Source organism: Fistularia commersonii, chromosome 9 (assembly GCF_037954325.1).
Source record: "Fistularia commersonii isolate RoL2024-O1a breed Wild chromosome 9, RoL_Fcom_v1.0, whole genome shotgun sequence".
Taxonomy (NCBI): Eukaryota; Metazoa; Chordata; class Actinopteri; order Syngnathiformes; family Fistulariidae; genus Fistularia; species Fistularia commersonii.
In genome coordinates, this window is record NC_141292.1 from 6,251,901 (window position 1) to 6,267,756 (window position 15,856).

General features: G+C 39.0%; 1 protein-coding gene across 3 annotated transcripts in view; it reads right to left on the reverse strand.

Annotated features, from left to right (window-relative positions):
- rgs3a (regulator of G protein signaling 3a) overlaps positions 1-15,856 on the reverse strand; it is a 156,050-nt gene that overhangs the window by 105,219 nt on the left and 34,975 nt on the right. For all 3 annotated transcript variants that reach the window (XM_086152134.1, XM_086152135.1, XM_086152137.1), the window contains one exon: positions 8,500-8,567. In XM_086152134.1, coding sequence (XP_086008260.1) covers positions 8,500-8,567 — 68 coding nt within the window. The remainder of the gene's footprint in view (positions 1-8,499; positions 8,568-15,856) is intronic.

A 15,856-nucleotide genomic window follows, 5' to 3' on the forward strand; every position in this document is an offset into this window, starting at 1 on the left:
CTTCAACACAAGATGGGTCTCGGGGCAAGTGTGGGGGTCAAAATTATGCTTGAACACAAAATCTGAAGAGCGGATTCCTTCCGTTGCGAGTCAAACTGGCGCTGCTGCTAGAACCCAGGGGTCACAAGATGAGATGAAATCAAATCCTCACTGTGCAAATGGAATACAGTAACTGCATCATGTTGCAGAACAACAACTCAAGCCTAAATGGTTAAAGAAAAGGCTAAATGGTATATAGTTCCACATCCAGTGCATTTTAACAGGAATAACATTTTGATATTTTCTTATTTATTAATTTATCCCCCCCCCAAAAATTCCCCCCCCCCCCATAATATCGGCAAGACTTTAAAAAAAAAAAAAAAAATCACAAATTTTGGGGAAAAATGTATCTGTGAGGAAATATTGAATTTAGCGACCCAACATTTTGCAGAGGGTCCATTAAGGTGATATTCATATCCGGCAAATTTCCTGATATTTATCAGTCCATGGAATTTGGTTATAGTATTTCCCATATCCCCCCTGCGCAAATTATGGGCTTTCACTATTGCTCGCAAATGAACATGGAAACATAAGCCTTATTTGATAGCAAAGTGAACACTTGTGAAACTTAAGGTCTCCCTAATTTGCGATTGAAAATGTCTGTATGCAAATACAAAGCTTTTCAACGACAGTTATTCATATTCAAAGAAAATGTGCCATGTTTTTGCATTTGGATGGAGCAGACAAGTCACCAGAAATAAATTCATTAAATGTCTCAACGGTTTGAACGGGGCAATAAATTAACCACGTTTATTTTTGGAGCTTTAGAAAACCCCTCAGATCCCCATACGCACATGTTAACAAATGATGGAAGATCGAGGCCCGATGATCCGGAGAAATTTGAGGTACGGATTGGCACTCAAGGACATGACGCGCAAACAGATCAGGACCACTTGAGCCGTACTCCATATATTTCAATAAAAAAAAATCGCAGAATAAGAGTCCACATCTCTTACAAATGGTCGAAAGTGTGTCGTGTAAAAGAAAGTCGATGGAAAATTTCATTTGTGAGATCGAGGAGACCAGACTGAATCTGGAAGTACTTGCAAAAAGGACACGCCACCATAACGCTAACCATTCTTCATTAATTCGGATGTGTTTGCATGCCTATCCATCTCTCAGTTTCCCTCTCAGCTCAACTTGCCCTGCCCTCCACAAAGGCAGAAGTCAGGCCCATTTTCACAGCGGCAGATTGGGAGCTAACGCCGGCTGACAAGCAAAGTGAAGCGAAGGGACGCGGTGTCGAGGGCGCAACAGTTGTTAATATTCATGTACTCTCCTCTCCCTTTGGCTGATAGGAACAAACAGATTCCTTTTCTTTGCTTGAAAAAACACAAGTTGTTGGTAAATCCTGACAGGGACAACTGTGTGGTAAAACAATAGCTGTTCAGTTCTATCACGGCGGATATTTCGTGAAACTCGTCTTGCCTAATGACCAATATGACCATTACACCAATACACATATTGGTAGTAACAAAAAGATACTGCAGGATCAATATGGGATATGTGAATCATTTGATCAGTCCATGCAGTCAATTTTGGAGCCTTTTAATCAGTGGATGTAAATTTGATTACTAGGTCTAAAAAGCGGGTTCGCTTGCTTTTATTGGTGCGAATTTATATGCAAAAGTCACCAATAAATAAATACCGTCTGGAAATACCATCTCCAACTGACTCATCTGTCTCAAGAACAGTTCTTCTACAGTTACTGAAGTATTCTCATTGTCACCACATGCAATTTTAACATCTTTAAACAATAATATGTTTTGGATTTTTTTCTTTATTTCAGTAAAATGCTATTTATAATTGGAAATTTCCAGAAGTCTTTCTATGATCATTTAATTCCCATATCATGTGAGGAAATACATATCTTGTTCAAATGTCACTGAGGTCAGAAAATATATCAGATTACTAACCTATGGGAAGATTTGGGTATTCAGAATCATACTGTTGATACTTGTAATACACTATGGTGACAATCTTCATTTACCCTCATTTATAGATAATCAGGCAATTTGTCAATACCATATTTTTCTTCTTTTTTTCCAAAACCCAAATATCCACAAGAAAAAGAAAAAACACTACTGTCAGGCTCTACTTTCTGATGGTTTCATGTGTCTGTGTTTACTTTATATTCAATATCATTTGGCAGTTGAAATGAAACCACACTGAAAAAGCCTATGAATCAAGCTGTCAACTTTCATGAGGGAAAGTCATTTAGCACCATTAAAAAGACATTACACTTGATCTTTTTTTAAGGGAAAATGAAGGATCCGTTAAGTATCATGCTGACTGAAAGCTGCAGTTTAGCATTCCACGTCAGGAATATTCATGTCGCTCCTTTTGTCTTTACCAGTATCTCTACACGAGAACAATAATTTTGAGCAAAAAAATGCAAAGGAAAACTGTAAAAGCGCAGTCAGTGGACTGGAAAACATTCTTTAAATAACCTTGTGGTTTTTCCAAGGGACATTCCTTTGTGCATATCAAGTATTATCTTCAGCCACATCTTGAGCTTTCAATGAGCCTTGTGTAAATCGCCGAAAAAAGTTCAAGTACATGACTGTCATCAAACAGTGAGAAATGTTGGGAGCAGATAACTAGTGGGCAGCTAATGATACTGCAAAACTCTTTATGCAGTCGGGCGATGGCCGCGGGGTGATGGGAAGAAAACAGAGGGAGCAAGAAGAGGAGGTGAGGGAGCGGCGTTGAAGGAGGAAATATGTGTCGATCTGCAAGAAAACGAGGAATTGGGAAAATAACAATGGAGAAAGACTTCTTAGAGGTTTTCTATTCTCACTCAATTTAGTTTGTGAATATGTGTACCCCTCCCCGAACTCCCCTGCTCTAAGAGTGAACCACGCAATCATCCGTTACTCAGCAAGATGAAGATGAGGGGAGCGGCGAGGCGGGAGAGAGGAAGCGGCCTCAGCAAATACGGAGGTAAAAAAAAACAAAAAAAAAACAAGGATGTTTCAAATTAATATCAGTTTAAGATTAAACTGCCAAGTAAAGCGGTGAGAAACAACAGGGTCAAATGTAGAGGCTCTTCATTGTCTGGCAAGTGAGGACAAGTTTACCCAAAATATGTCCCTGGCAACAGCAGCATCTTTCCTGCAGGAATCCTACAAGCCAGCACTGACGTGCTCACTGGTCAGCGCACTGTTTTCTTATACCATGTCAAGATGAACGCCGCCTAGCGCAGCTAACATCCTCAAAAGTCACATTTCAGCTTGTGCAAAATCATACACGGGACCAAAACAGAGTGGCTCGCGTGATATCAAGGAATAAGCACTGGAGATTCAAAGGATATTTGAAAATATTTACAAGTGACTTCTAGAAGTGACATTAAGGGACAATGTTTTGCAACCAGAAGTGTTCTGGTTTCCTGCCCTTTCTGCTTTCCTAAATATTATTTCTCCATATTTTAGCACAGAGTGTGAAACTTAATGTTGAGGCAATCTCGCTTGCGCTGCTAGTCACTGCATAATGACATTTAACAGAAGCCAAACCCCTTCCTCGAGCATTTCCATCACATTCCGGCAAAACGTGAACCACCACTAAATCCAGAGGCGTGTCCATTTCTTGATTTTTTTTAAATACGCATTAATATGCAACAACAACTTTACACCATACCGCGGTCAGTTCGACAAACTAGGACACTTCACTTCAGATCAGTCCACTGACTCGCACTGATGGGGAGCGCACATGACATTTGCTGGATTCTTCCGCCAGCTGCGAGGAACTGACCATATCTCGTTTTTTGACCGCGCTTTTGTTGTGACGCTTTCGCAGGCCCCTATTGTGGGGAACTAATATGTATCCTTGCTCTAGCCTTCACCCCGCTGAGCAGAACAACAATGCACCTGCGTATGCAAAATCAAAGGGTTTCGCTTTTCATCCAAAAGTGCCTACCTATGTTAATAGAGATGACATTGAAAATATTGAGAACCCCGAATTTTAATACGGTTTGATTTTCACATTCATTGTTTCATTTTGCGAACCACGCCCGGATTAGTCGGTTAGACGTGTTTCTTTTGTGACCCTAAGTGGAGCCAATAGGGCCGCATTCTTCGGCTTCAATTGAAATCCACCCATAATAGGCGGCACTCGATGCATTCCTGGCTTTTCTATCGGCCTAAATTTAATGCTAAGTCCGGAGGATAGCTGCGTACTGATTCCATTCCAGTTTGCTCCCTAATTTCACAGCCCAACCCAGCATCTATGGAAGGTAATTGAGCTCCTCCTGTCTAATCCTGTCCGGTCAGGCTTATTGGCCACAGAAACTTTCAGGAGCTGGAATCGTTGACAAAGTTCACATCTCGGAAAACAACACGTTTCACCAGGACACCGACCGGCTCACGAGCACATCTTTAGGCAACCGCAGAAATTGGAGTTAATTAGCTGTCTTATAAACGCACCTTCCCTTCCTCCCTTTTCTTGTGCACAACTGCAGATTTTGGATTTTAATACAACTTTGAAAATATCACCTCAAACTTGAAATACTGAGTGACTTAACTGTGTGAACATAAAATGCATTTGAACATTGTCATATACATGTTTGCCATCTCAGTATTTTGCATAAAATGCTTAAACTCAAATTCTTACCACTGAAATCGATGCGATTCCAAGTCAAACTAACTCATTACATGAGACAGGGCCGATGACAAATGGCATTTCTGTTAGATTTCCGGACTTAACTTACTGATTTACAGTATCACTTTAGTAAGACAAGCACTCATAAATGAATTATATACTTTTTAAGATGGAAAAAAAACTTTTTTTTTTCCCCCTTGAAACGTAAAATTGCAAAGTGTTGCATTCAGCTAATCTATAATTTGATCAGCCGCAATGGTATCAGACAAGCCGACGCGGAGCATTCAAGAAAAAGAAAAAGCATGATTTAACCACGTACATTCTGAGGGTGTGTGCAGATAAATATATATATGTGCTAAATATACTTTTCTTGATATTATTGTAAGTAACAAACGTAAAGAGGTATTTTTTAGTTTTGGGAGACTTTCATTTAGTCTCTGCCTTGAGTCTTGTGGTTGTTCCCAGGGTTAAAAAAAGAAACAGGTTGTGTCAAAAATAGAAACCCTACCATCCTGTGTACATAAAAAAAGAGTGGAAGATAAGATTAGGACCGAAGCCAAACATAGAGCTCAGAGTAAAATGTTCCAGATAAGATCGAGCGCAGGTGGCTTGTCCCTTTAGTCTCTAAACATCCATAGAAGCAGAAAAGTGGTGAAGCCGTAGCCTACCAGATACAGTAATCGAGTTTCTTAAAACACTAACAGTCTCAGCTGAGATATCCAAATCGGAATACATTTTAATTTGGATTATTGTGTTTTGTCAGAAACCCGACGTGAAGGCCTTTCTGTCACCGATTGTCATGGTAACCCTTTACCACCCACAATGACAAACAGTCAAACATTTGGGTGAAAGGCGTGAGAAGTTTGCAAGGCATTTATCTCAATCTCATCACGCGAGTATACAAAAACATTCATCCCAACATAGCCTGAGTGAGCTTTGACTCATCGCATTCCAACTTTCCCATGATTGTAGCTGTTACATGTTTGCTGGATCTTTGTGTGGTCATGTGTCGGCGTGACTTCGGAATATAAACTTTGCCCCCCGTCTCCCCTCCGTCTGTGGCGAGCCCGAGGAGACTTAGGAATTTCTTTGGGCAGCCGGTCGGGTCATGTACGGCTGCGGTTTCGGCAAGTTGTATCGGGCTACTGCTTACGCTAAGATTATGTTGTAGCAAAATCATCCGACAGATCCGGGCAGCTTTTCCCCGAGTGCCCTTTATAGTTGTCGTTTTTCACATTCGCAAAGCAGACATTTGATTTTACAAAAAATGGGAAGCGCAGAAACTCCGATGACTGACGTTTCTCCCCAGATGCTCAATAAAAGCCGACCGTGTATGAACACCAGACGTGTCACACAACCATTTTAACTGGCAAAAATGCATTTGCTTAAGTATTTTGCACAGTGGAAATGTGTGGGAACTCACTTGGTAACAATTTAAAACCCGAGAACTCGCATTAGTCAGACCCATCTCATTGCATGTCAAATCAATCGCACACAGATTTCACAAATTTGTTTGATGTGTTGTTTTTTTTTGCACGTTATGAAAATTTATTTCTGCCACATTTTCTGATTATCTTTTTTTTAGTCTTTTCTGAGTCGCATTGAGTATGCAGGAAGAGAAGTCTTAACTTTCATATATGTATAAACAGGATTGTATGGTAGACAGATTAAACCAGCACTTACAATAGGAGACACCCTTTTAAGTCATTGTGTAATTTAAAAAAATTCAATTTGCTTTGCTGAACCATTCACAGCAGCCTGCGAGGTTATCAGATGGCCTCTCGCTATAATATCAAAAGAAAGCTAGTTAAAAATGGTCTTAGAACAAAACACCTTATTTTCAGGTCAGGCCAGCTGGGACTTCACAGCGAAAGATGACGAGGCAAAATCCATAAAAAAATGCGCAGAATGGCAGAGGAAAACCATTTAAAGTGGTTTGGGTTGTTATTTATAAGCCATCTTATGCGTTTCGATGAGCAGTGCAGGAAATGAAAGTTTCTCAGAAGCTTTTCAAAAGCACTTGCAGGAGATAGACAGCGTTGACAAGGGAAAATGCAACATTGTCTTGAAAACACTGAGCCCAGGGAGAAGACCGCCACATCTTCATCGCTGACCTCGTGACATACGGTGGTTTCTGGGGCACAGAGACACCACAAGTGTTTCTAAAACGTTCAGTTGCTCGACCGCGAGTACTTTTTCCATCATTTTGCTACAAAATGATGATGTCACAATGCCTGTTTTATCATTTTGTCTTCATACTTCAAATCCATGATATAACTAAAATCAATCCGCAACAGTTCCTTTCAGTCCTCATTTGCGATGAGTCCGTACACTGTGCTGCAGAATACGGATTTATATTATATTTTTTAATCATATTGTAAAACTAAAACTAATTTATAACTCTATATCCTCATAAAATATACTTAGCCTAAAAATCCTTCAAAAATTCCTTTTTTTTTTTTTTTTTTTTTATCAAGACATCTTGAAAAATGGCTATTTATGTGAATTTGGCCCCAAAAAAAAAATATATATACATATATATGTATATATATATATACATGTATATATATATATATATATATATATATATATATATATATACATCCTCACATATCAGTGAGGAATGTTTTTACAACTCGCAATAAATGTTGTGAATAATCAGCATAAAATCATAAAATCAAATGCAATAACTTACTAAAACGTGTGAAAATAGCCAAGGCATTATTTACAGGAGAGCCAGGAAGTGATGGAAACACGGTAACAAAAGTTTTGAAAAAGACTAACCGCTGAAAAAGTCAAATGACGCCGTTTCATCTTTCCATCTATCTAAAGGTTTTTGAAATGCCTTTGAGTGCCTTATTCCGACGCAAAAAACGCCACAGTATGCGGGCAAAGCACAATTTATTTGAATTCATGGCAGGTACTTATCTCAAAAAGGAATCTTCTGAATATCATATCATTATATTTCAAATGTCCCAGCTTCAATGAAACCATACCTTAATCTTCATGTATTTCTCCTCGTGTCATTGTCTTCATCGCCATCCACCAATGTCCAATGACTTGATAAAAGGTCTCATCAATTATGCTCCAGTCGGAGTAGTCTTCCTCATTCATTTTTAAATCGACATCAATAACAGTCAACAGCGCGGTAGCTGAATAAAAATGACGGTCAAGAGGCCGAATTTAACATTTTGACATCGACAACAAATATGTAAGAGGACAAACACATATATGACTGTGCAAGAGCAAAAAAAAAAAAAAAAAAACTGTTGCACATCCAACGACACAATTCATCACCCTCCATCATGACAGACCATCATTCTGCTCCACATACGACTCACGTGCTACGACGTTTTGAGACAAAAACAAGATATTCTTTTCAAGAGATTACACCCTGCTCCATTCGCCGCACAAAATCCAAAGATATGATTCAATTAGTTGCTACGGCTCCAGAGAATGTGTAACATGGAATTCGTGCAGTAAATATTTCACTGAGGGCATATTTATGCATGAGGAGTTTGTTGGACATGGTGCATTGTCACGGGTCAGCTATTTCATATTTATCCATTGAGAATGCAAACAAAAATGCCAAGTTACTAAAAATTAATATGAAATTAAACGGCTTCGTGGTAATAAATTGTGAAGTTTCAGACAAACCCTTAATAGTTAATACAGTCACTTCGTATTGCACCTTACTTGAAAAATGTTTGGATCCGGTTAACGCGGGCACACAATGACCAAAACAAGTAAAGGTTCATAAGGGTATTTCAAGCATATCCTCAGACATATTTGTTTGCTTTGTTGTTTTTCTCGTGTTTGTTTGGGTTTTTTTTTTTTTGTTTGGATAAGAAAAGGCATACTTACTGTTAAGCATTGCATATTCTCGGGACGATTGGTCTCGGGAGTAGCACCATGGTTTGACAGCACAGCCTCTGAAATGTAGACAAAGGAATCACGGGCTGAGACTGTGCCTTTGGAGCACATTTCTCCTTATACCAACACAATATGGCTGTCTGGATGCTAAAAAGTAAAGTCCTTAAATAGTTCTGAGAGTCCATAAAAAGTGACTGGGATAGATAACGACAAGCAATTATGGCAACAGTTGTCTGGAGCAGCCTCGTCCAGGCTGGAATTCAAACTTCAGAGCGCACATAAAAAGGCAAAAAAAAGGCCAGTTTAGTCGAGGAAAATCCTGTGAGATGCGAGGATCCAGCAAAGCGCCCGAGAGAGGAGTGGAAGTGAGAACAAGTGAGACGGAGGGAGGGGTGAAGAAGAGAAAAGGAACTCCTCTCTCACTCTATTATCTGTCCGTCACAGGGCTCCTGGGAAGTTGCTATGGTTACAGGGACTCACGCCTCAGTGTCCTTTAAACTATTGCTCAAAAAGACGGCATTCAGCTTTGAGCCACAATGTGGATCTCTCCTCTTTCCTTTGCTGTTTGTTTGTTTTTATCTCTCATGCAGTAATACATGTAGATTTCCCTGTCAGTTGCCGGTTTCTCAAACTAAGCTCAGTGATGCCTCACTTTCCCTTCACCCCTCGCCTTTCCATCTAACCCGTATCACCAGCGGCTCCATGTTGAAATATTATTTCACTAGATGTTTGCTGCACAAATATGTGGGTAAACATATGACACTGTGCCCTTGTTTTTACTTCTTTTCAGCTCAAACCAAAAAAAAATGACTATTAAAATAGAACCAAATGGCATGTGGGTGAATTTGCTGCATCACATATGACTGCTGTAGTGGCAATATGTCCACATGCCTTATCAGTAAATTAATATTTCATTAAATAATGGCTTAATTCTGCTGCCATGGGCGATGTCCAAAAGCAATGACTGCTTAATGACAACATGTTTATGTGGCTTTTCTCTTGAGCTTGTATCAGCTCGTACTTATCCAACACATGCATGGATTGAGCACTCGCTCTGACAGCCACCGCGAGGAGCCTGGCAATGCAGCATTGTGGTCAGAGTGTTTTTAACCCTGTGGGCTTGGGTTCAACCAAGCTGGGAAAAGCTTGGCAGTGAAAATAATACCGGCGTGCAAGTGAAACTGGTTAAAAGCAAGTCAAGAAAAAAAAAAAAATTATGTATATATATATATATATATTAATGTATATCACATCGAAATGTAATTAAAAAAAAATGTAACAGTCAAAATTATTTGGTCATCCAAAGTAATACTACTGAAAAAATGTAGTGCAAAAAAATTGATTAATTGAATGAATGGATTTTGTCTAAGACAAACCAAAACAGGCCAAAAAAACTAAATGATATACTTACATATATATATAGATAGATAGATACTGTATTACTTTTTATGTGAAAATTTACTTAATCATGACATACGAGTCATAACCGATTGCCGTGAGTGTCAAGTTGCAAAGCTATCGCGAATTTTATTCGAATCCCAGATGAGCCCAAGGAATTCGACTCGATCTACTGCCCTGTCATTTTATCCACCGAGTACAAAATCCCTTTGTAATTTAGCTAAAACTCTTGGTAAGCTCAAAGCCCATCACCGCCCCAGGCTGAGGAGAGGAATTGAAAGATATCAAGAGTTGCTCCTCTGAAGATGATTGTGTGTGTCACATAAAACACACACACACACACACACACCTGATTTAACCCCTCCCCTCCCCATTTAAAAAAAAATAAGCACCTCATAAAGGTTTGCACACAGTTCTTTATCTCCTCGTAACCCTATAGTTTAACTTCAGAGGCCAGGGTCCCCTCCTTGTGGTTACCATGGTTATCTGGAGGCTTAAAAAAAAAGATTTCATCCATTGTGAATCCCAAACCTCCAGGGGTCTGGCGAAGAAGAAAAAAAGAGGGGGTAACCTGGCTGGCGTCAAGCCTGGGAGAGGAGCCTTTGTCTGCCTGAAACATCAGTAACTCGGGGCATGGGGGAAGAGACAAGGAGCAGCTGGCGGCAAGAAACATGCAGCATGACGGACGTAAAAATTGGAGGGGATCAAAGAGGCACAATAAAAGATGGAAGTAGCAGACAGTGGAGGGTGGGGAGGGCGCAAGAAGGTTTCAGCGAGTGAGGGTTGGAAGGAGAGGATACGATGATTACAGAAAGACGGGGAAAAAGTGGGAAACAATAACAAAGCGGGAAGGAAATGAAGACGCGTAAAAGCGGAGACGACAGAAAAGACGTCAAAAAATGTTGGCAGACTTCTGTCATCCAAGTCTTGGATGTGCCAGAATGAGCGAGCCGTGGCCCTGCGCCCCCTCCTCGCCCTCCGCCCTCCTTCTTGACACTGGGTCCCTCTTTTCACCCACAAACAAACACTTGATAGAGAGAGTGAAAAAAACGAACAGAGAGGAGTTTGCCACCGCTCCACTATTTAAGTCTTCCACGGTCAGAAAATAATCTCATGAGCCATGAGAATGCATTCTGCTGTTTTTACTTTTATTATTGTTTTTCTGGATTATAACTAGATTGCAGACTGCTCTTTAAAGCTATGGCCCGCGTTGACAACCGATCGGCTTTTTTTAATTTGACATGCCCCGCGTTGTTCCTCGGCCCCGGAGCCTCCTGCTCAATAAAAGGCTCAACTATTGATACCCATATGGGAATAGTGTTTTTTTTCATTTCTTTTACATGTGGGGCTTTGGATTTTTTCATGTTTTTGTCTGTGCTGGATATGACCTTGTACACATCTCGATTAGACTGGACCATTTTAAATAATCAACAAAATAAAGTGCCCTTAGAATGCAACTTCTTGAAAATACGACATTAGATGATAACACTGATTTCACATTTTGTTTGTGCGTCCTGCATAAAGGGTATGACGTGGAAAAGCAAACCGGTATTAACTGTTGTTTAGGAGTGCGTCACCACCTTCAGGGTGCATTCATGACTCAAATGATGTCTCTCATTCTAAATTATGACATACTTTATTTGGGAAACTAGATAGGAAATTATATCACAAACATAACTTCTGGGGCTGATGACCCTGACCTCTGTACATGCGTGTGTGTTTCACCCTTCTCAAATGATCGATGATTAAACTGATCCTTTAGAAAAAAAGAAAATATTCAGTGGCAAATGAATCCCAAAGAATGAACTAGGTTATGTAAATATTTGAGTACTTAAAAAATAATATATGATTGTGACTATATGTACAGACACACCTGTATCCTCTCCAAGTATATCAGGTATCGTATATACCTGATATAAGTATATCGACACCTGTGTCTAAATTTGGTGACTGCAGATATTCTAAATACTTATGTGTCAAATGAATGAAACGCTGCAAATCAAAATTAACATGAGACAAAAAACACAAAAATCAGAAAACCCTGCATCAACTTCTACTCCTCAATGTTCAGCCGATACTTGCTTCAGGTGGAAATCATTGCTGATTTCCAAAACACAGTTAAAGATTGGTCAACTTTTGGCATTCTGGTTACTGTACGCTATCCACACTAAGAACATCATGATATAGAATAGAAATGATTATTCCTTTAAGCATCTCGCAGTGGGGGCGTTTCAATTAATATATTTTAATAAACATCCATGCAGCAAAGCATATCCGAGAAAGATAGCCAGACACAAGCTAGCATCAGGAGTTAACAGATCCAAAAATTAAGATGAGGTGATGTTCTCGGATTTCTGTCTGTGAGTTTATCCTCTCCAGAGGTGATGAGGGTGCAAATTGAGCTTTTAGATGTTTGTGAACTGATCAACTCAGCCTCCTTTCTTGTGACTAACAGACTGCAACACTAATGGACAATAATATCCTTACACTTAAAACTTTTCATTCCTTTTAAATTTGCACTTAACTCTGGATTCTTTCTGAGGAAGGATGTCCCCACACTCCAGTTACTTGATGCAAAACCTAATTTCATGTTTCAGCATCCCTGTCCTGTGACCCGGGGCACGCCATTTTGAGATCTTTAGACATGGAAGCCTTCCTGTAACTGTTGGGATTGTGGAAAACAAGTAACATTTATCAAAACATCTTAAAGCATCAAAAGCTCACATATTGAGATTGCAAGAATTATTTTCATTTACAGAATAAGTGGAGAACAAGTAGCTGATTTAACCATAATTGTACATTTTTAAAAATATACATCAAAAAATTAGATGATATGCCAGACGGTCAGGCTTAAATAAACTACCAACATATATCTTTATGCAAAAAAAAAAATTTTTGCAATTCTAATTTGTATCAAGAATTTGATCTACCAAATATTCCTTTTTTTTTTTTTTTTTTAAAGACAGCAACTTCTCAGCTGTAAAACAGTTTCTCCCGTCCCATAATGGTTGCCAGGCTGTGCAAATATAATATTCGTGCCACAAGCCATGCGTATAAATTAGAAGAACTCCTTCTGTCAACAAAAAAAAACAAAAAAACTAGAATGTAATAAAGCCTGAAATGAAAATGTGTTTTGAAATAATGAATCAAGATAACCCTTTTCCTTTTTTCACCATAATTAGGGGAACCCCTAAAGTAGGACACGTTAATTTTATATAGTAGGGAAATCATGCTTTTAAATGTATTCACAGGTAATGCACTGTGCATTCTAAGTGCATGCAGTTGGATCCCCGGGAGAAATGCGTTTCATTTACGCACGAGCGGTCGGCACATGGCTGGCCCAAAGCTGGAATAATTTCAAACATGTCACATTCAAAGTACGAAATTCAATATACAAAGCAGGTTTGACAGATACTTGTTCTCTGGGTCTGCACGACCGCAACAACGGCAGAGCGACAGTCTCATTTACTGCGTGATGCCGAATGGAGCAAGAAGACAATTGCTACCATTTTGTGGCATTCTTTGTAGAGGGGACAAGAACTTGATGAATTTCATTTCCTGTTTCTGTCCCGGATAAAACAAGGCAGCTGAAAAAGGTTTATGTCAGGGGCCTGTCGACTCAAAGCGTCTCATGATCGTCCCTGATATAGATTTGTAAAAAGGATTGGAGGAGATGGGGAGAGTCACAGTGGGAGGGTGTTTCATATTTAGCCTGAGTGTTCTGACAAATTCTTCTCATCATTTCACTCAAAAAAATCATAGTCATTCAGCTCATTATTCGTCAGAGACTGAAAATAGCTCACCGGAAATAAGATCATCACACATAGATATATCTATATATTTCTCAACCATCATCTACCTATCTTGGCAACTTTAAGCCAAATTCTTATGATGAATAATCACTTATAGCAGACCCAGAGCTGCTCTTTGACAAGGTCTGTTCGGGACGTAGAGTGATTGGTCCTGATTTCGGTTGCTCCTAAAATGCTCTATAAAGACAAATTTAATCCGAAAATGGGGCACGGATGAAAATCACCCAAGATCCATCATGAGTTAGGTGCAGAATGAGGTCTAATGTCCGGTAGGGATAAAATCAGGGATTCAAATACTGGGTAGATTGTATTGGTGAAACAGGACAGTAGAATTCCTCAGACTGTTATTTCCGAATTCACACAAACTTCATGACTATTTTACTACTGGGCTAAATTGCGTTTCTTTAAATGTGTTTTTTAACATACAGAAGAAATCCCTGTAGGCTGAGGTTGAACTATTACATTAACATGGTAATAAATAAATAAACAATGCATATAATTATTAATCAGGTCATTTTGCAGAAATCTGCAAATATATATATCTATGAGAATTAATCTGTGCTTGAGTCTTCGGGATATTATCATATTTAATTTTTTCTATATTTTCATGATATATATTTTGACATATATATCAAGATGCGGCAAACAAACATTAAATAAGTATCTATTTCACTGTAGTTGCAAGTCAACTCAACAGTATTGTGACTAATTTTATAGTTTTTTTTATTGCATCACTTTATTGAATAATAGTGATGCAGATTATTCTAAAATAATTGATGTTTCAAGTAAATATGTTCCCAACTGAGACATTAAGACCTGAATAAATCTGATAAACTTCTCTTGTGTATGAAAGATTCATATTATTTTTTGTCCACTTTATTGACCGAGGATGCTATGTGATCGACTGACAAGTCTGAGCAGAGAAATATATGGAAGACGTACTTGTTCACCCCTCCAGTGATTCTCTTATTGCCATTCACAGTCCTTTCAGTCACAGTATTTGAATTCAGTCGTGACAGGAACCGTATATCCACTCAGCGGGAAGTTAACTTTAATTTACTTGGTTTCCATAATGACTTTGAGCCGCCCAGACATCTTGCCACTGACCAGACCTGTGGACAGGAGCGCCCACCTGAGATTAAACACTACTGTATCTTATATCACCATGTAATTTAAAACCTACAAAGCTAGTCTTTGAAAACTCAATGCGATGCCGTTGCTAAAAAGTCCACAGTCTCTCGCTTTTCTAGTTTGCAGCACATCATCTGTGTGATCAGTTATGAAACAAAGATCTTATGCAGAAGATCAAATAAACCAGATTATTCACTGGAGTGAAAATGCAATCAAAGTGCCCCATGCAAAAGAGAAAACATACAAAGATAGTGTTTCTTTGACAACAGTACCTTTTGTGCCATATAACATGGGTAAAATGCTAATTGCTCTCTTGGCAAACTGTGAGTCACCATGACCATTAGAAGGACCCCTGACACAAAGCAGAAAAACAAAATTCTGGAATAAATTTGACATCTATGAAAACATCGGCTTATGAAATGCACCGACTGCCCAGACAGCTGCACTTCAACCGGAGGAATTGAATAGAGCCTTCACACAGAAGGCCATTCATGACGGTGCGGTTCGTTGATCAGATGAAAGTATGCAATTTGTCAGAAAAGTATGGCAGTTAAGACGGGTCTCTGTTTGAGCCTCATAGGTGGCGGTCACAGATATCAATTTTCAGGCTCACAGAATGATCTAACAAAATGCAAACACAGATTTGCCAAAGCAAGAGATGAACAACTCCTGTATTAAAGTACTTTTTTTTTTTTTTTTGATTTATTAAATCCCTTTACATTATAACTGTGAGTAATGGATCTGAGTCAACACTTCTGAATACCCATTTGCACTGGTTTTCAGCGAACAAATAAGATTTAGAGGGCTTAGTTGGTCTTTATTAATATTTATTATACCTGCAATTCATTTCAGTGTGCAAGTTTAAGTGGTCTGATAATGTGCATGCTTGCTCACTGACACAGGTCACCAAGATAATAAAGACAATGGAGCCATTTCAATGTTGTGATTTTAACTTGATTTGCCTGTTTTTATGAGCTTATAACACCCACAGTAAAAAAAAAAACTAA